At 38.4% G+C, this 22909-nt stretch overlaps 1 protein-coding gene across 1 annotated transcript in view; it reads right to left on the bottom strand.

Moving 5' to 3' along the window:
* Nucleotides 1-22909, bottom strand: part of gpc1b (glypican 1b) — a 112228-nt gene that overhangs the window by 36123 nt on the left and 53196 nt on the right. Inside the window, exon 2 of the mRNA XM_079820355.1 lies at nucleotides 4719-5110. Within this exon, the coding sequence (XP_079676481.1) occupies nucleotides 4719-5110 (392 nt within the window). The remainder of the gene's footprint in view (nucleotides 1-4718; nucleotides 5111-22909) is intronic.

The following is a 22909-nucleotide window of genomic DNA, read 5'->3' as shown; positions in this document are numbered from 1 at the left end:
TGCAAAAGCCAGTCTCTTGCTCAAAATCCTTAGTTCATCTCTCAAAAGTAAATATCTGTGTCAATGAACATGTCAGTGCCATCAGAATGACAAGTCCTTGTGTATGAATAAGACAGTCAAATTGCTTAGTCATATTGTCAATATAACTGTACTCTGGAGGGATGTTCTGATGTAAATATGGCTAAAATTTTGATGACAATTATTGTCAATTGTAGGTTACACCTTAGTGTATGTGGGAGTTTGAATGCAAGAGACTGGACAAGATTCACATTTATGCTTTTACTGTTTGTACTGTAATTTGTTGAAAGACCATGTCATTGCGATACAGAAAGGAAAAGACAGCACTGCATAGAACAAAGAAAAAAAAAAACAGAAAAACAAAAGTAGAAATGTGAATGTCTAACGGAAATGTATAGAAATATGCTTGACATTTTATGACATCTTGTTCAACCATTTTGCATGTAAAGACTTATGCTATGAACTAATGGCTAAATGTTGTGGGGGGTAAGACTATTCAACAGAGACCCATTATAATACATTTTGATCAACATAAGCAACTGATAATGTAGGAAACAGCAGAGAATTGTACATAATCATTTGCATGGATGTACACAAGCATTTGCAACTTGTTCAAAGAAATGAGAAACTGTTTTTTTGATGTGCACAAGTGACACAATGATGTGAAGATTGAACAGGTAGCTTTGAGAATTTCAATTCTGATCTGAGAAATGTACCAAAGCGACTGAGAAAAACTGTAATATTAATTTCAACATTTACTAATGCATTATTAAAATCTTGTTAACAGTAGTTAATGCACTGTGAACTAATATGAACAAACCATGAACAGCTGGATTTATATGAACTAATGTTAACAAAGATTAACTAATGCTGAACAGAGGTATTGTTCATGGTTACTTCATGCTAACTAATGCATTAACTAATGTTAACTAATACAACCTTATTGTAAAGTGTTACCTTTTAAACTTTAATATTAATATGTACAAAATGGAGTTCTCTGTATAGTTTATAAGCGTTAGTTGAGAGACATTTTTATGTACTGTACCTGATACTTACCCCAATTAATCGATATCAAATTGAAATCGGATTGCAAGATTATGTGAAACGAATTGTGAAATTTGTGTCAATACCCAGCCCTAATAATTAAATATACAAAATAATATTGTGGCGAGCAGCGAGGCCGAGGGACCGTGAGGGCGGGACGAGGCGGCGCTCATCAGGGAGGATGAGCGCCAGCTGCGCGCCGCAGCGATCTCGGCCCTCGCGGAGGAGTGAGGGACTATAAAGGAGGAGCGACGACAGTGAGGGACGAGAGAGGACCAGGCCTGGATTTTGTGTTATGTTTTATTTTGTGTTCGCTGCAGTCGTCCGTGAGGGGCTGCAGCTTTTTATTTTCATTTGTGTTTGTATGTAGGCGGCAGTCGACCACGAGGGGCTGCCGCCGCCATTTTATTTTGTCTTTATTTTGATTAAACATTTTGAATGTCCGCCGGTTCCCGCCTCCTTCTTCCCGTACAAACAAGTTTTACTACAAATATATTTATCATTTATCATTGTAATTCATGACAAAAAATACATATAAAAAAAGATTTGTATTATTATTATATGAAACATTTAGTCAACCGCCACTTCTTATAAAATATGATATTATTTTGCACAATATAGAATAAAAATATGTTTTGTAATTTTATCAATAAATGCTATGGTTACGCTTTATTTTAAGGTGTCATTGTTACAGTGTAATTATATATTTAAGTACTGAGTAATATTACTAACAACATATACTTAATATAGGGTTAGGATTTGGTTGAGGGTTAGTTGCATGTAATTATGCATAATTTACTGTTATTACTATGGTAAGTGCATGTAACATATAACAAGGACACTGTAAAATAAAGTGTTACCAATGTTATTCATAAATCTGTTCAAATGCTGATCCTCATGATTGTGTGTGTTTCATATAAATATGGATGAAAGAAAATCTATAATCTGTCTATAGGTCTATAACCTTCAGTCATATATTTTTAATCTCCAACTGCTTTTGAACTACTTAAAAAGTATAAGTACTTGCAGTTTCCTCCCCAACTGGTGAATAACATCCAAAATATCAATGAATGAGGTCAGGTTGGTTTGATCTATCCCTACACTTACTGTCTCCCTGCAGTGTAATAGGGCCATGTGCTATGTCTGCGGTACATTTTAGGTTTCTAACTTGTTTCACATGTCACAATATACAGGCACTTTCATTGGGTAAGGAAATGGGGTTTTCATTTCAAACAACAACGGTTAGGATGAAGCTGTAAAGGCTGCAGTTGAGACCATCTCTCTGTCTAATATCAGCATTAATTGGATAGGTGCAATACTTTTGTTGCAATGTGTCTGAGTGTGTGGGTGTGTTTATATGTACATTGATTGCCGGAGCCTAAGGGATATTCATTTTGTCTTGTTTTCATGATGCATTGATCCTACGCTGTTTCCCACAATGCCTCGACATGCACCTGCGTTTATGTATCTGTTTGTGTCTCGGTTCTAGTAGGAGGTATTGGTTTGTGTATTGCCACAGGTATAAATTACGAACACAATGGATACTGAGAAGGAAACCGCAAAATGCTAATTTTATAATTATTTACTCAACCTAATGCCGTTTCAAACCTGCATGCTGTAATTTAAAAGTAGAAACGGTGACCAGAGGCTGTCAAGCCCCAAAGAAATGACAAAAAAACACCATGAGTGTATCATAAATGTTCTCCATAGTTGTTCGCTATAGATAATATATTATAGTCTGTCCCTCTATTATATAGTGCACAAGTTATATGGATCAGTTTTATAGTACTTTTAGTGTTGACATTCACTATAAGCTTTTTTTATTGCAAGATGTGTGGTGATTCTTCTATAATAATATTGTGCTCCAGAGAAGAAATAACTGCATATGGAAATGATATGAGGGTAAACATATCATATCAAATAAAATAAAATAATAAATAAATAAAAAGTGTAATAATTAAAATTTTGAATGGGAGTGTAGCTGTATATCAAGGGGATATTTTCCCATCCCTTTAATATAAAACTACGCTCTTGTCTAAAAGTTTGGGATCGATAACATTTTTAAAGATTTTTTTTCAGCAAGGGCACATTAAACTGATCAAAAGTGACAATTAAGACATTTTGGAGAAGAAGAAAAAAAAGAATCCTAAAGAAATGTATCAGTTTTCATAAAAATACTAAGCAGCACAAGTGTTTTCAACATTGATAATAATAATAAATGTTTCTTGAGCACCTAATCAGCATATTGGAATGATTTCTGAAGGATCATGTGACACTGATGACTGGAGTAATGATACTGAAATTCAGCTTTGCATTATAAGAATAAATATATTCAAACAGAAAACGTTTATTTTAAATTGTTATAATAACCCCCGTTTCCACCGAAATTCCACCAGAACAATTTATCCCAGGATTTTTTTCCCCCCCAGACCTGTTGCTGTCTGTGTTTCTATTGCGGTCTAAAGTACCGTGAAGATTAGTCCGGTGATGTAGGACTGCGCGCGACTTTTCAGTTCCCGCTGGATTTCGTCCTCCTCATATAAGCTTAAAGGGTTAGTTCATCCAAAAATAAAAATTCTGTCATTAATTACTCACCCTCATGTCGTTCGAGACCCGTAAGACCTCCGTTCATATTCGGAACACAAATGAAGATATTTTTGTTGAAAGCTGGTGGATGAGAAAGGCTTCAGATAGGCCTCCATTGGCATTCTGTACACTTATACTCCCAAGACCGATAAAAGGCACTTAAAATGTCGTTACAAAGTCCATCTCACCACAGTGACTCAGATAATCTTACGATGCGACGACAATAGTTTTTGTGCGCAAAAAAAATCAAAATAACACCTTTTTCAACTTGTTACTGCCTTCCGCGTGTGCCTCCACGACGCATGCGCGAGAATATGACGCAGATCCGGCGTTCGGACAGATGACCCAGAAGCGATTTGTTTACAATCAGAGGAAGACGCGCGTGTCTCAGCTGTTGGATTCTACATTGATCGTGCTTTAGGTCTCGGCGTAGTGCTCAAAATGGGGCTTAAGTGTGCATTTCATGGATTCCCGAACCCCGGCGCTACGTCATATTCTCGCGCATGCGTCGTGGAGGCACACGCGGAAGACAATAACAAGCTGGATAAAGGTGTTATTTAGATTTTTTTTTGCGCACAAAAACTATTGTCGTCGCATCGTATCAGACTTTTAAAACTGGTGGTTGAAACAAAATTATGCGTGGAGTCAGCCAATCAGCCCAAGTTCCAACCCCCCGAAAGTTAATGAACTTTGAAAAAGTACTACCTTGTGAGCAGGGACTTTCTGAGAGGGGAATTTTTACCCGGGACTTCATTTAGACCCTGGTTCCTGTAGTCGAAACACACCGAGTACCACCCCAAAGTCCCTATTTCCCAGGGAAAGTTCCCGCAGTGGAAATGCGGCTATACGGTATTTCCAATGTTAACTGTTTTACTGTATTTTTTTTATCAAATAAATGCAGCCTTGTCGAGCAACAGAGAAATATAAACTGGGCTACTCAGCGCAATGGAAAAAACAGCCGAATGACAGGCAAAATGTCTTCATGTACATCAAGGTCATAGCTGGATGGGACAAAACTTTAGATTACCGTGGAAAAGATATGTTAAGACACCAAGAGTGAAGTAACCTACCTGTGAAACCTTCCGGACCGCGTCGCCGCTGATCACCAGACCCTGCACAAATGTCCTGGCTGCAATGACCGTGCGTGTGATTTTGTTCTTGAGCTCTCTGGGAGTGTCTCCAAATGGCTTCAGTGTTTCTGACTGCTTGGCTACACACTCCAGATACTCCTCTCCAATACTGTACTGAGGGTTTAATGCTTTAAAGAGTCTTTCCAGCAGACGGGCCCAGAATTCGTTCAGCGCCTCCTCGAGATTGAGTTTGGACCCTCGGAAGTAGTGGTAAAGGTCTGAGTACAGATCCTGAAACACCTTTGTGATTTGGGGGAAAAGAGGTCCAAACCCACTCTGGAAGGAAGTCTGGAGTGATGCTTCAGAACGATTCAACAGCTCCAAGAAATGATCTGGAAACACACACACAAGAACAACATTAAAGCAGTGATTCACAGCTTTGGAAAGCTCAAAGGCCACACTCCTAATTTTAAAAAAACATTGGACATTTCACAGACAGGGCTTAGATTAAGCCAGGATTAGGCCTTAGTTCAATAGGACATTTAAGTAGCTTTTATAAACGTGCCCTAGAAAAAAAATATTACTGGTGTGCATCTGGAGTCAAAACAATGCAACTGACAGTGACATATTTTAAAATGTATATGTTATATTTTTATGTCAGTTAAAACAGCTCAAACATGCATTTTTTGTCTGGGACTAAAGGTTTAAGGGGATATTTTTTTTTATTAATAAAGTGAGTAGACAGTACAATAGGACCAATATTTTGCATCAAAATGTATTTTATATCACAGTATATATCACATAAATGTATATGTTAATATAACCATGTACTCACAATAATAAGTCAGATAAATTACATAATCATGCAGTGTTTAATGCAATTAAATATTTGACAATGTAAGGCACTTCATCTCATTTGATTATTTCTTTTTTATTGGGAATTTGATGGATGCACCTAAAAGATAAGATTATTCAAATGTAACATATTCCACTGGAGGCCAGTTGTGGTTGAACCCAAGTGCAGCATTAATTAAATCCAGAAAGTGAACTGGAATACGATGAACATTGGCTTGGCTTGGCATAGATTAGAATCGACAAGAAATATGAATTCACCAACAATGGTATGGGATAATACTCGACAAACTGACAAGGCAAACATGAGGACTATATGAAATTCAGCCGAGACTAGGCGGCTGCAGTGAGGGGAGGAGTGAAAAAAGTGCAGGCGAGCCGGACAGTTCTCTCTTCTCGAATTGGATCAGACACCCGCGAGATCAAAGACGGATATCGCGGGATACACACTTGTGCGCTTTGTTGCTGATAAACTGGATGTAATTTAAGTTCTGTTACTTTTATATGAAAATAAATATTATGAACAAGACACCCAAAGTTTTTATTTATTTCCATTCGAAAGACATGTTTATTTATAATTTTTACTTTAATTAGGCCTACATACATGTTTTTATATATATATATTTTTTATAAATATGACAACACTCACATAACCCACAGAGAGATCGCCTTTGTTAGAGAGTTTGGGAATATTCACACATAAAAACATGATATCAGAGTTTTAAAATTAAACATTTTAAAAAAGAACCATACATTGCGGTTGTTTAAACCAATAAGCATTAAGCTGTGTCGTCAGCAAGTCGTTTCCCATCATGCTTTTGCTCCGCGCAGTCGGTGGAGAGCAAAAGCGCTCGACTGCAGAATCCGACACATCTGCCTTTCGCTCGCGAGAGTTTTTTGACATACGTCAGCATGACATCAGAGCAAGGCGGACCGCCCTCGGACACTTTTCTAACCGGAATGCATCTCGCGCTGATCACCGGTGATCGGTTCTGCGCAGATTTCGCTCATCTCAAACAAGCCTAATAAACCAATGAGAACTACAGACACATGACTAGACCAACCAACGTAACACATGAAACTAGTGAAGCACATGAGCTGTTCATATAAGGGCAAGGAGGTCACATGACAAGAACCAGAAAACATGACTATGAAAATAAACTTTAAAAAAAAGACATGAAACAAAACCAAATGTGACATCATAACAAATTAACCCAAATACATTTTATGATGAATATGATGGCTCTTATCTAGCGAAACGATCAGTTTCTGCGAGAAACCGAGCAGTATTTATGCTATTATTTTACCTCTTAACAGAGGAACGCGATGGTCTCTGAGCTCCGCCATTACTTCCGGAGAGTGAGGTCAAATTTGATCGTGGTTATAGATATATCGATAGTAGATGCCTCATTCTACTGATCCGTGCAGTCGCTAATGAGGCATCTACGTATACATCTATGACCACGATCAAATTTGACCTCACTCTCCGGAAGTGATGGCGGAGCTCAGAGACGATCGCGTTCGTCTGTTAAGAGGTAAAATAATAGCATAAATACTGCTCGTTTTCTCGCAGAAACTGATCGTTTCGCTAGATAAGACCCTTATTCATCGCTTAAAGCCCTTTGAAGCTGCACTGAAACTGTCATTTGGACCTTGAACCGTTTGGGTCCCACTGAAGTCCATTATATGGAGAAAACCCTTAACTGTTTTCATCCAAAACCTTAATTTCTTTTCGACTGCAGAAAGAAAGACATGGACATCTTGGATGACATGGGGGTGAGTAAATTATCAGCAAAAGTTTATTTAAAAGTGAACTAATCCTTTAAGAATGCAATGTCACAAATAAATTATTGCAGTATAGCCAAGGCAAATGCACTTTTTCTCCATTTGGGTACAAGCTCCAAAAATTGGATATAGCCGATATATATAAAATTTCCACATAAAATCAACAAAGACACGTCTATAGGTGAAATTGCATTCTTAGTCAATCTTAGTTCTTAGTTCAGAGTCAGTTATGTAGTTTGTGTACCAGCAACACAATAAGAGGCAATGAGATACATATGAATGTGTTTTTCCACACACACACACACACACGCAAAAACGTTCAGAGAGAAAGTCAATAAGTATGAATTGTGTTATGTAACCCAGTGATATCATAAGCTCACAATAACCCAGTCACACATCAATCAATCCCACATTACCCAAGAGAGAGTGTTAAAGTACAGAAAGATACTGCATCACAAATCGAATATTTTCCTACTAAAATTGAGCGGAAGTACGTAGGAGGGAGGAGCCAGATTATATCCCATGAGGCCATTGGTGAGAATTTATGAATGAAGCAAGTGAGAATTTCTGAACGAAGCAAGTAACAACATGGTGGATGTAGTACATCAGAATTTCATTTATACTATCAATATCCATATTGAGCATACTTTTTTGTAATGGAGTTATGAAGTACATTCAAATTCCAATGTATTACCTACTCAGACAATGCGATTTCGGATGCAAGGATAGAAACTGGATATAGAGTGGTGCAGGAATTAAGTATTTGTAGGCCAACCCTGGAAAATAGCATAGGCTTTGGGATTATCGCAAAAAAAAATTTGCTCTGTGACCAACCAAACTTTATGATACTTACACAGTTTGTTTATCAAGACAATTTTCACAGATGAACACAACTTTTATGAATTTGAGGCCTAAATGCAATCGCCAGAAGTAAAAAGCTAAAGGTAGGCTATAAACGAACTTCACCACAGTCCCATGACTTCAAATTCACTACCACTAGCTTCCGATAACTCTCTCAGGTTTGATCTAAAAATATTTTCGAATGGGATGAATTCCAATAATTCGTAAGATTGTGATTATAAGCTGAACATGTCTGTTCTGAGAATAGACACTTTCTTTTCCTCACTGGAATTCCTCCACAACTTGTAACATTCTAAAACAACATTCGGAGGCAATAAATAATACATTCAGGCAATTCTAAAATATGCGTGTGCCGTGTGTACTTAAAGCCTGTCAATCAACATTAGAACGCTGCCCCCAGGCTGAATAACACAAGAACATTAGGTCTTTGCTGAAAGTGTGTCTGCATGTGTTCAGTGATTAGAATATAAAGCTTAAAAAAATGTCAGGGGTTTTCAAACTTTATCATGGCAAGGACCCCCAAATTTGATGAACCTTGTATGAGGGATCCCCTTCCTAAAATCCATCTATACATGTGTATGTATGTAAGTGTGACATTATAAATACAACATATTGTTTCCAAACTTAAATTGGCTATACTTAATGTTGGATGTATACATTCTCAATTAAAACGTATTTTTATAAGCAACTTTCACAATAAATGTATGTAAGCAGCTTACATACTGCGTTAAGAATACTGCCTTAAAAACCCCAGTGAGCAAGATAAAGGACTAGAGGGAGAAAAACTCACTAGAAAGATACAAAGCAAACATATACAATTCTGGAAAGTACATTTATGGCAAGAAAGGAGATAAATGTTTAGATTTAACATGATATTTAACATGAAACAGGAAGAATTTTCGGTAGACTTTATCCATTGTTTGTCTTTTTATTCTCTGAAATTTTTTGGGGACCCCTTAGAACCCTCTTGAGGAACCCTGTGGGTCCCTGACCCCAGTTTAAAAACACCCGGACTAAGTAACCAGAATCTACCTAAATTTATTTTCAGGAGCCACTACTGGATATGAGTGTATAAATTCAGCCATGCTTGTCTGTACACACACACACACACACACACACACAAGATGCACAACATTTCATAACGATGAACCCAAACAAGGTCAAAATTAATCTTTCTTAATCCTATACCATTTCTATTCTTACATCTTATATGTGTGTGTGTTCAGAGATCTTCCACACATTGCACCAATGGGATCATGTCTGTACAAATACTTTCATGATGAAATGCAGAGCAGTGTGCTGTAAATAAGAGCTTTCTGTGCCCTACATCCAATTAAGTTCACATTAATCATACTTTTGAAATGGCAGAACAAATGCTATAAAAAGGATAATGCACACTGACTTGATCAAGCATTTCAAAACATCCATTTTAAACAGATCATTGACCATTTGGTTTTTCCAGCTGCCTTTTTTTGTTGAAATGGCTCAGTTACTGGACTCTAAATCCCATCACATTCATGTCCCCCTGCACTGTGAGGATCCCACATTCATTATCTCTCTTCACGCTTCAATGGACACTTTTCTCACCTTTCATATTTTCATTTAAAAGCCTCTCAACGTGTGTTACCACTGATCCAGGTGAGTGTATCTTCACTCCCCGTCACTCCGAACGCAGGTTTTTAAAGTGTGATTCACAAAATGACAGCCTGCAGGGCAGAAATCTTACAGCCTTTGAATATTTGTTCATTCTTTGTTATAAAAGGTATAAAAATAGTTTTGATCTCAAACTAATTTTCGTGAAAAAAAAAAAAAAACAAAGACAAAGAAGAAAAAACAAATCACTTCAACCAAACTAGTTAAATGTTTCACTGTTCCTCCCACATTACATAACATTTCATTGAATTAAATTAATTTCATTAGAAATGTTTATTAATTGATTAATTATCAACATTTAAATTTTTTTATTAAAATTAAAATATATAAATATATCATCAATATCGATTATTTTAATGGCACTTCAATCTTAGCATCATAAATTAAAATGTAAATATATTAGGCATACTATTAAAATAAAGCTTAAACACACTTAATGTTAAACTACATACAGTGGGGAGAACAAGTATTTGATACACTGCCGATTTTGCAGGTTTTCCTACTTACAAAGCATGCAGAGGTCTGTAATTTTTTTCATAGGTACTCTTCAACTGTGAGAGACTAAATCTAAAACAAATATCCCGAAAATCACATTTTATGATTTTTAAATAATTAATTTGCATTTTATTGCATGACATAAGTATTTGATCACCTACCAACCAGTAAGAATTCCGGCTCTCACAGACCTGTTAGTTTTTCTTTAAGAAGCCCTCCTGTTCTCCACTCATTACCTGTATTAACTGCTCCTGTTTGAACTCATTACCTGTATAAAAGACACCTGTCCACACACTCAATTAAACAGACTCCAACCTCTCCACAATGGCCAAGACCAGAGAGCTGTGTGAGGACATCAGGGATAAAATTGTAGACCTGCTCAAGGCTGGGATTGGCTACAGGACAATAGGCAAGCAGCTTGTTGAGAAGGCAAGAACTGTTGGCGCATTTATTCGAAAATGGAAGAAGTTCAAGATGACGCTCAATCTCCCTTGGTCTGCACTCTAAAAAAAAAGGCTCGTAATCATAGGGGAACCTTTTTTAGTGCTATATAGCACCAATTTTGGTGCTTCAGTGGTTCTTCAGTGGTTCTTCAGAGGTGCTATATCGCACCTTAGTCAAAGAACCGGTGAAGAACCTCTGAAGAACCGCTGAAGAACCTCTGAAGAATCGCTGAAGAACCACTGAAGCACCAAAATTGGTGCTATATAGCACTAAAAAAGGTTCCCCTATGATTACGAGCCAAGAACCATTTTTGGTGCAATATAGAACCTTTTTTTTTTTTAGAGTGTGGGGCACCATGCAAGATCTCACCTCGTGGGGCATCAATGATCATGAGGAAGGTGAGGAATCAGCCCAGAACTACACGGCAGGACCTGGTCAATGACCTGAACAGAGCTGGGACCACAGTCTGAAAGAAAACCATTAGTAACACACTACGCCGTTATGGATTAAAATCCTGCAGCGCACGCAAGGTCCCCCTGCTCAAGCCAGTGCATGTCCAGGCCCATCTGAAGTTTGCCAATGACCATCTGGATTATCCAGAGGAAGAATGGGAGAAGGTCATGTGGTCTGATGAGACAAAAATAGAGCTTTTTGATCTAAACTCCACTCGCCGTGTTTGGAGGAAGAAGAAGGATGAGTACAACCCCAAGAACACCATCCCAACCATGAAGCATGGAGGTGGAAACATCATTCTTTGGGGATGCTTTTCTGCAAAGGGGACAGGACGACTGCACCGTATTGAGGGGAGGATGGATGGGGCCATGTATTGCGAGATCTTGGCCAACAACCTCCTTCCCTCAGTAAGAGCATTGAAGATGGCTCGTGGCTGGGTCTTCCAGCATGACAACGACCCGAAACACACAGCCAGGGCAACCAAGGAGTGGCTCCGTAAGAAGCATCTCAAGGTCCTGGAGTGGCCTAGCCAGTCTCCAGACCTGAACCCAATAGAAAATCTTTGGAGGGAGCTGAAAGTCCGTATTGCCCAGCAACAGCCCCGAGACCTGAAGGATCTGGAGAAGGTCTGTATGGAGGAGTGGGCCAAAATCCCTGCTGCAGTGTGTGCAAACCTGGTCAAGAACTACAGGAAACGTATGATCTCTGTTATTGCAAACAAAGGTTTCTGTACCAAATATTAAGTTCTGCTTTTCTGATGTATCAAATACTAATGTCATTCAATAAAATGCAAATGAATTACATTAAAAAAATACAATGTGATTTTCTGGATTTTTGTTTTAGATTCCGTCACTCACAGTTGAAGAGTACCTATGATAAAAATTATAGACTTCTACATGCTTTATAAGTGGGCAAACCTGCAAAATCGGCAGTGTTTCTTCTTCTTCTCCCCACTGTATATACGCAAAACATTTAAGTATTATTTTCTGGTCAGAGTTTTAAAGAGATATTTTAGATATTTCAAAGATTGTTGCCGTCCAAATTGTATGTGTTCCACAGAAGAAACTGGAAGGTGAGTAAATGATGACAGAATTTCCATTTTAGGGTGAATTATCCCTTTAAGTGTCTGATTATTTGTGGGGGTCAATGTATGAAGTGAGGAAACATCCTGACTTTGAATAAAGAGACAGTGATATAAAAAAAGAAAGGCCATGAAAGGTAGATACTCCATTCTTTATATTCCTGTCACACTCGTCTGACCCTCCACCCCCTCACTTCACCCCTCTCTCGTTCTCCCTCTCCTCCATCTATCTCTCTGACAGGCGTGCGGGCGTAATGATATCAGCAGCATCGTAACAGAACACGTCGGGCTGTTAATTTGCGGCCGAGCCCGTGATGGAGAGACAAGCAGCTGGGGACCACAGAGTGATGGAATGAGAGGAGAGAGAGAGGGGAAGGGATGAAAGGAAGAGAGAGATTTGAATGTAATTACATGTAATTGCATTTGTGCATTTTGACAAAGTGCTGAATGGTTGAATTAAAGGAGTACCAGCCCTCCCTCCTTTTATTCAATATTTTAAATTAATGCACGCACTGAGACATTTGAAGCTGTGTTGGGGAGGACCTTTCCTAGAAGCAATATTCACTTTAGTAGCAAATCCTACTACTACTAAATGCCAGTTCACACCAAAAACGATAACTATAACAATAACTATATTAGTGTCCACACCAATGGATGATAACATTGTATGTGCACTCTGCAAGTTTGTCGTCCGCCATTTTAAAGGGGGGGTATATTGACATTTCATGCATACTGAGTTTTTTTACACTGTTAAAGACTTGGATTCCCATGCTAAACATGGCCAAAGGTTTTAAAAAATACGTTTGATTAAAAGTATTTCTGTGCCAAAAATACTTTCTTGTTTCTCACACGTTTCGGAAAGTTTTTTTCGAGTATGGGTCTATATGTGACATCAACGCACTTTGCTCGGCTTTAGGGAAGTCGTCTGCTGCGCTGCACAGGTCACAGGACTTCACGAAATCAACAATGTCACCAAAGAAGTGTGTTTTTGGTTGTCAGGGCAAGACAACCCTGTTCAGCTTCCCAAAGAACCCAGCGTTAAGGGGACAGTGGATGGAGTTTGATTTTCCGGAGCAGCAACGGAGTTGCATAAGTGTTTTTGTTTGTTCCCTGCATTTCGGCGATGATTGTTTTAAAAACAAGGCCCAACCCCGAATTTGCAGATCGTCTAATGCTGAAAGATGGTGCGGTCCCAACGATAAAGGTTCATGGTCATGGTCAGTCTGTAAAACTGCTTCAAATGTCTGTGTTGTTGGCTATCAGCGCGTAAGTGCACATCAAGTAAACAACATGAATGTATAGTTAATTTATCAATGGAGTATGTGATGTATGGTGTGTGTTTAAATACATTTGTTTAGCTGCCCACTATAGGTGTCTGTTTGTTTATTGTAAAACCACTCTAAACCACAATACACAAAGAGTGGGAAAATATGTTGAACTAAATGAATTATTTCATATTAAACCTAGTTCACACCAAGTGTGCTTCTTCATTCAAATGCGCTACTATTCCATTGTTTTTCTATGTATCACGCACTAGTCTGACGTGAAAAACTGTTCCGCTTGCTACTGCTAAGTCACATACAATAGTAAATAAACCAAATCATGTCCTCATAAACCACGAGTAAACACACACAAATGTAAAACTTGCGCATGACATGGTGTTCTAAAAACAGTACAGCATATCTGTCTTTTATAAATATGATAAAGCTAAAGACTTTTCAGAGATTTGAAGGATGCAATACTACTCTATAGGTACTCAAGATTGACATGATATTGACAGAAACTGTGTGTGTTACCTAGCCTAGAAATCTAGACGCACCCCCCACTCTAAAAAAAAGGCTCGTAATCATAGGGGAACCTTTTTTTAGTGCTATATAGCACCAATTTTGGTGCTTCAGTGGTTCTTCAGCGGTTCTTCAGAGGTGCTATATAGCACCTTAGTCAAAGAACCGGTGAAGAACCTCTGAAGAACCGCTGAAGAACCACTGAAGCACCAAAATTGGTGCTATATAGCACTAAAAAAGGTTCCCCTATGATTACGAGCCAAGAACCATTTTTGGTGCAATATAGAACCTTTTTTTTTTTAGAGTGTAGCGGCAGAAAATTTATTTTGCCGCGAGTGTAGTCTAGCAACTCTCGGTAGACCTGAGAGCTGGAAAAACCAAACTCTGGTCAGGCCAATCACAGCGTGTGTAGTGTTGGTGGGTGGGCTTAACATAATGACAGCACGTCACGGCAGAGTTGCGGAGGTTCTGCGTGCTACTCGTAAAAAAAGAAGCTGATGAACAGCGGCCTTTTAATTTGTCTTTGGCTGCTTTGGCTGCGAATCTGGAAGACTTGGAGTTAAGCTTTTCTTTGAGAAAAGAACAAAGAACGCCACTGAAGTCATTCTTAAGAAAAGAAGATATGTTCAAAGTTTTGCCGACTGGATACGGCGAAAGTCTATCAACTAACGTTAGCTCGGCTTCACCTTCTTCTTTGCTCTGGTTGGTTGTGGCGCTATCCATTTGTGTGCAGAGGGAATTTGAAAGACAACCGTTTATACCGACCCTCGGATTGAGCCCTGTCAATGGTGAGTTTCCAGACCCAGCATCTTGATTTGGGTCTGGCTTGTCAGGCTATGTGTTACCCCCCTTTAAAGGCTCAAGCGGAATCACACAGACCAAAACCAAAAAGACTACCCGACACGGAGCGCACATTTCGAAGTAGAATAAAATGTTTGTAGCATTGTTTTTCGGAGAACTTGTTTCCTTAATCTCTGCAGACATATTATGGTATTTTTATGCTTTACAATATTCTAACATTAACTTGTTATGAAATAAAAAGTCTCTCATCATTTCAGAAAAACAAACTTTGCCCTCTCAGATGTATCTCGTAGTGCACACTCTACAATTGCTGTATATCACTTCACTATATAAAAAGAAAAAGAAAAAGCATGCAACGTCATACTTATGTTTTCAATTAATAAGTCATAATAATTTCCAAAGTACCAATACATTTTGTAACTGGTATGTCGTTTATCAGCTGGGAAGGGTTTGTATACATATGTCCATTATTTACAGTTCATATCAGTATTGTGCATTGTCAGTTTTCTGCATGTTAATTTGTTAAAACTTGGCCTTCACAAGTATACCAAATCTGTTCACACACGTCAGTTTTTATCTTAATGGGGGACTTTCCATTGCTGTGTTTATATTGAGCCTATGATACTGTCTATCCCTTAACCCTACATTTAACCCTCATTACATTAAGAATTGAATATGTTTATATAGTTTATTCTCAAGCTCTTTTTTAATTTATTTATTTTACTATGAGGAAATCTAACCTCAAAACAACACCTAATCAGTCATGTTTAGGTGAGCATGACCATGGTTAAACAGTGAATAATGATATACACAAAGTTGTACAGCAGACCTGCTTAAATTTTAAGTTAATCACAAATACATTACATTAATTTTAAGTTAATCACAAATGCATTACATTAATCTTAAACCCCAATACATTATTTTGTCTCAGACTCTGGAAGACTTGGAGTTAAGCTTTTCTTTGAGAAAAGAACAAAGAACGGCACTGAAGTAATTCTTAAGAAAGGAAGATGTGTTCGGAGTTTAGCCGACCGATACGGTGAAAGTTTAATCTATCAACTAGCTCCGCTTCACCTTCTTCGTTGCTCTGGTTGGTTGTAGCGCTATCCTATTGCATGCAGAGGGAATTTGAAAGACAACCGTTTATCCCGCCCCTCAGATTGAGCCCTGCCAATGGAGTGTTCCCAGACCCAACATCCCGATGTGTGTCTGGCTTGTCAGGCTAGTGTAAGGCTGCAGGGTCCGTCACATAAGCTGAAGAGGTCTGATTGGGGCTTGAACCCACATATGGCCGAGAAGAGTCGCAGCTGAAAGGTCATGTTCTTCACCTGCAGGTCTGTCTACACCTAGTATCAGAGATCATGCATTTGGAAAGTACATGCATTTCAGGAGCTTTATAGTCACAGGCGAGCTCTTTAAAGCCTTCTTCAGTGGAGCTCGTAAACTCTGCAGCTCTGTCTGAAAGGTCTTAAATCAGACAGTACACCAGCTGTGGCCTGAATCCCCTCCTGATAACATGCATGTCAACTGCACGAGTTTCCACAGGTGCACACACAGGTGTACCACATATCAATGGAGCCTATAGTACTGTGTTCAAAAGTTTGGGGTCGGGTTTTTAATCTTTTTATTAAGCAAGGATGCATCAAAAGTGACACTAAAGACATTTGTATTCTTACAAAAATAAATATTTCAAATAAATGCTGTTCTTTTGAACTTTCTATTCAAAGAATTGTGAGAAAATGTATCATGATTTCCACAAACATATTAAGCAATGCTTTTTAACATTGATAATACGAAGAAAAAAAAAATCTTAAGCATCAAATATGCATATTAGAATGATTTCTGAAGGATCATGTGACACTGAAAGCTGGAGTAATAATGCTGAAAATTCAGTTTTGCATCACAGGAATAAATTACATTTTAAAATATATTAAAATAGAAAACAGTTATTCTAGATTGCAAAAATATTACCGTTTTTGTTATTAAAAATATACAGCCTTGGTGAGCAAAAAAGACTTCTTTAAAACATTTAAAAATGGCAAGATTTTGAATGATAGTGTACAGAGAGAGATTCATTCAATAAGCAATAAACGGTGGTGGAAGGTTGTTAAAAAGGTATTTTAAAGGGGTGATGAATTGAGAAATCAGCTTTCCCTTGAGCTTTTGATATATAAAAGGTCATGGTAAAATAAGAATATCCTGTAAGTTTCAGAACTGAAAACTTCCTTGTTAGTCAAAGAAAAGCTTTTATTGACACCAGGCCCAGCAAACGCTCTATCTCAGAATGTGCCTGGCTATGACGTGAGAGTGTAGTGAAGCACCGCCTCAACAGAAGAAGAACAACGCCTGATTCTGTAGCCCCGCCCACCGACTCGTGCCACTAACATGACACAGGCCTACAGAGAGAGAGCTAAACCGCATCGAATTTCTAAACATATCGCATAAGCTTCATTCGGATTCCAATATTATGAATGCATGGATGAACTTTATTTTAAATGAATATCCAGCACACGTGGGGAAGACTTAGCGTTTGTTCCTTATCTGATCACGGATTCGTTTGTAAACAAGAGACTGGATTTGCTTTTAACACATTACAGTTTTTTACGATTGTTTACACACTAAAATTAAAATTTCCACACAATTAGCAAAACTTTACTCCAATGAGCAAAACACCTCCACAGATTTGCACAACATTACACACAATGTCTGCTTCACCCTTTTTGCAAAACATTACACACAGTGATTTGTAAAACTCTACACACATTTTCACACCTTAGACACAGATAAGGATTGTGAGGTTACTTCCTTGTAATTACAAAGCACCGGATTGCCAATTACCACACTAATGAACGAATTGGATAAACACATCTACCAGGTGTGGAAGCACACATGTGCTAATTTGAAAACGCAGCACTCAGGTGTGCTATAAAAGGCAGCAGGTGAGTTCACCTGTCTTCAACAAAAATGGAAGGAGTTAGAAGAAGAAGAAGAGTGAGAATGAGAGGGGGAGCTCAAAGAGGAGATGAAGGAGGTAGAGGTAGAGGTAGAGGTAGAGGAAGAGGAGAAGGAGGTAGAGGAAGAGGCATAGGTAGAGGAGAAGAAGGTAGAGGAAGAGGAGAAGGAGGAAGAGGAAGAGGAAGAGGAGAAGGAGGTAGAGGAGGACACCTAGGTAGAGGAAGAGGTAGAGAAGGACTTGAAGAGGTGATAGAACCTGAACAAAGAAGACGAGGACCAAATTTGACTCGAGAAATCCGTGCAACACTTATTGACCATGTTATCAACCATGGACTGACACTGATGGAAGCTGGACAAAGAGTTCAACCAAATCTCAGCAGAAATACTGTTGCGTCAGTAATTCGGACATTTCATCGACAAAACAGGTAAGCTAACCACACAGTATACATTGAAACTAAAGCTTGTATAATCAATATTGTTTACTGTGACATTTGACAGTATATAGGATTGAGGGTCGAGGACACCAAGGTGGAAGGGGCCCTATGTTTAGTCGTGCACAAGAGGCCGCCATTGTGAACATGGTTTTGGCCAATAATTGTATCAGGCTACGAGAAATCCAAGCCAATATCATCAATGATGACAATATTTTCAATAACATCCAACGAGTCTCTCTGTCAACATTAGGTCGAATCCTAAAGAAAAATCAAATAAACATGAAGCAACTGTATCGGGTACCATTTGACAGAAATTCAGAGAGAGTGAAACATCTGCGCTATGAGTATGTGGAGGTATGCATTGTTCATCTGACTACGGTGTGGTATCATGCACTGCTCATAATGTTCTGTCACAAAAAAATACTGTGCTATAGATATTGAATAGCATCCTATTTTCTTTAATGTGTTTCAGAGAGTCTTGCAAATGGATGCTGATGAAATTCAACATGAATTTATATATGTGGATGAGGCTGGATTTAACCTTGCAAAAACAAGAAGAAGAGGGAGAAATGTAATTGGGCACAGGGCAATCACCAATGTGCCAGGGCAGCGAGGGGGTAACATCACCCTTTGCGCTGCTATCACACAAAATGGGGTCCTCCACCACCATGCAAATCTGGGACCCTATAATGCAAATCTGATACTTGCATTTCTTGACCGATTGCATGAGATTGTCACAGCATTACACCAAGTGGACCAGATGTGGTACATTGTCGTTTGGGACAATGTCTCATTTCATCGGGCTGCTCTGGTCCAGAACTGGTTCCATGATCACCCTGATTTTGAAGTTTTATACCTTCCCCCATACTCCCCCTTCCTGAATCCTATAGAAGAATTTTTTTCAGCGTGGCGGTGGAAGGTATATGACCTGCGGCCTTATGACCGTTTGCCCCTCATTCAGGCCATGGAACAGGCATGTGATCTTATTGAAGCAGCTTCAGTGCAGGGGTGGATTCGTCACACAAGGCGATTCTTCCAACGGTGCCTTGCCAATGAAGACATAGCCTGTGATGTTGATGAAATCTTATGGCCTGATCCAGCCAGACGGAGAGATGGATAGTTGCAGTATTCTTGTTGCTTTGAGTTTTCTTTCATTTCTGTTTACTTTTACTTTACTTTTCTTCAGAGTCAAAGTGTATGTACTGTAATTCATGCAGTCATTTTTATTTGTCTATAGATTTTATTTGTTTACAGTAATTGATATCATTGTTGGTTGATTACTGTAACTTACAATACTGTAAGTATTGAAATAAATACTTGAAATATTCAGTCTGCAGCATCAAGTGTTGTGCAGTGCAGTAAGGTTATAGTAGGCCTACAGTATTTGTCTACATTCTCCTATCTCAAAACAAATCATGAATAATGTTGTGAGTTTCTCACTATTTTTTGTCACCTAAATTATCTCTTACATACAGTAAGAATGTCTGGCTAAAAATCTATTTTTTTTTTTTACAAATGTGTTTTTTATTTATCACAGCAGTGTGAAACTGGCTGCAATAGTGTATGATCATTGATGACTGTGAAAACAAATAGCATTTTCACAAATATGTGTATATGTTTTGACAAACATATGTGTCATTTTGCAAACAATCTAGGAATTTTGCTAATTGAGTGTGGTGTTTGGATAATTGTGATTATATTTTGACAAAAAGAACTCTGTTTTCAAAATTGCGTGTAAACAATTGAAAAAAACTGTAACTTTTAGGACAAAATGTTCACTTGCTGCCTAATAGATCCCACCCACTTAACAGGTGCCGTGATGAAGAGATATTCAGTGTTATACACTTCACCTATATGTCATAATGTTATGCCTGATCGATGTATATATACAGCACTTTTGGCATGTGGAAAAATTTTAACATAAAAAATGTTTGTCACTGTTCCTCATAAAACGTGTGCGTGTGTGTGTGTGTGTGTGTGTGTGTGTGTGTGTGTGTGTGTGTGTGTGTGTGTGTGTGTGTGTGTGTGTGTGTGTGTGTGTGTGTGTGTGTGTGTGTGTGTGTGTGTGTGTGTGTGTGTGTGTGTGTGTGTGTGTGTGTGTGTGTGTGTGTGTGTGTGTGTGTGTGTGTGTGTGTGTGTGTGTGTGTGTGTGTGTGTGTGTGTGGACTGGTAATCATCACGTTATGGGGACAAAATGTCCCCACAAAGATAGCAATATCCGAAATCCTCATCCTTGTGGGGACATTTTTAGGTCCCCATGAGGAAAACATCTTATAAATCAGACTAAGTGATGTTTTTTGAAAATGTAAAATTGCAGAATGTCTCCTGTGAGGGTTAGGTTTAGGGGCAGGGGCAGTGTAGGGGGATATAATATACGGTATGTACGGTATAAAAACCATTACGCCTATGGAAAGTCCCCATAAAAGATGAAAACACTACATGTGTGTGTGTGTGTGTGTGTGTGTGTGTGTGTGTGTGTGTGTGTGTGTGTGTGTGTGTGTGTGTGTGTGTGTGTGTGTGTGTGTGTGTGTGTGTGTGTGTGTGTGTGTGTGTGTGTATGTGTGTGAGTGTGTGTGTGAGTGTGTGAGTGTGTGTGTGTGTGTGTGCGTGCGTGCGTGCGTGCGTGTGTGAGGGAGAGAAACGTCTCTGGGATCATAGGTCTGTGCCACTGCAGGTCTTCCTCAACATGATTTGCATGTCAACACGAAACGGGCAATAAGGACACACGACAGAGCAGCTGTCCTTGTCGCAGATGACATCATCAGAGGTGACCTTAAACAGGAAATTGTTTTCCTGGATGACTCTGTGTAATTGAAAATATTCTTTCAATATATCAGCGCTTGAATTGCTCAGCTGCTATTCATACTCACGACTAATAAATGTATACAGCTAAGAAAATATCACTGATTAATTCTGCAGTGATTCAGACAAAGGCACTTGTGAACAAGAAAAGTCATAAATTGAACAATGTGATCTGATAAAAGAGATTATTATCTTCTATGCTGTGGTTTGATTAAATGTAGTTGTCTTAACACAGACATGTAAACCTTCTGGCCTGCAACATCAATTTGATTGTCTTTTTCTGTTTAGCTGTGTATCTAAATGTGGCCAAATGTTTTCAACGTGTGTGTGTCTGTGTCTGATATATGTTCAGAAACTGTCCCCTACAGCGAAAAGCCACTCCTTATGAATTCCTAAAAACTACTGAGAATCTCCTCACCCTGCCAGAGAATCCAGCACCAAACATATACACACACACACACACACACACACACACACACACACACCCTAAAACACATCGAGAGCCATACTTAACCTCCTAAAACAGACTCATAACAGCTTATTATGCTCTAACATACTTTTAGCTGTGATTCTAAGAAGACAAAACAAACTCTCTTAGAGGCGAACCTTTCAACACATAAAGAAACAAATCAAATCATACACATACCTGATGACAGATACTACTAAACAGACAGTAAAAGAGGACGAAGGGGTGTGTGAAAGGATTAAAAGATTTACATGTCCTGAGGAAAGAAAGATGATTGATGGATGAAAGACAGACAGAAAGATAGAACTGAATGATAGAATGATGAACATGAATAGATAGATAGACAGACAGACAGACAGACAGACAGACAGACAGACAGACAGACAGACAGACAGACAGACAGACAGACAGACAGACAGACAGACAGACAGGTAGATAGATAGATAGACAGATAGATAGATAGATAGATAGATAGATAGATAGATAGATAGATAGATAGATAGATAGATAGATAGATAGATAGATAGATAGATAGATAGATAGATAGATAGATAGATAGATAGATAGATAGATAGATAGATAGATAGATAGATAGATAGATAGATAGATAGATAGATAGATAGATAGATAGATAGATAGACACACAGAACGATAGACAGACAGACAGACAGACAGACAGACAGACAGACAGATAGATAGATAGACAGATAGATAGATAGATAGATAGATAGATAGATAGATAGATAGACAGACAGACAGACAGACAGACAGACAGACAGACAGACAGACAGACAAGACAGAGAGAACAATAGATAGACAGGACAGACAGACAGACAGACAGACAGACAGACAGACAGACAGACAGACAGACAGACAGACAGATAGACAGATAGATAGATAGATAGATAGATAGATAGATAGATAGATAGATAGATAGATAGATTAGATAGATAGATAGATAGATAGATAGATAGATAGATAGATAGATAGATAGATAGATAGATAGATAGATAGATAGATAGATAGATAGATAGATAGATAGATAGATACTTTTTTTTTTTACAAAGCTATTAAACTAAACTAAAAAAATGAAATTAATGTAGAAATGACAGCGCCAGAGATTTATGATTTGAGAGACTTTGCTCCAGGTTGCTGTAAATTGATCTTATTTCCAGTCAGTAAGCGGCGAAAACTGGAAACAAATGTCCACGTCTTTGACAGCACGCATGATTCAGAGAGGCTGTTTTTATTTTGTTTATAATAAATATTGTCACATTTTGCACTGTTAATGCCTTTAGTCTTTCAAATCTTACATAAATGGTAAC

The sequence above is a fragment of the Gobio gobio genome, assembly GCF_949357685.1.
Source record: "Gobio gobio genome assembly, chromosome: 6".
Lineage (NCBI taxonomy): Eukaryota > Metazoa > Chordata > Actinopteri > Cypriniformes > Gobionidae > Gobio > Gobio gobio.
Note: the sequence above shows the minus strand (reverse complement) of the source record. Positions and strands in the feature narration are given on the sequence as shown.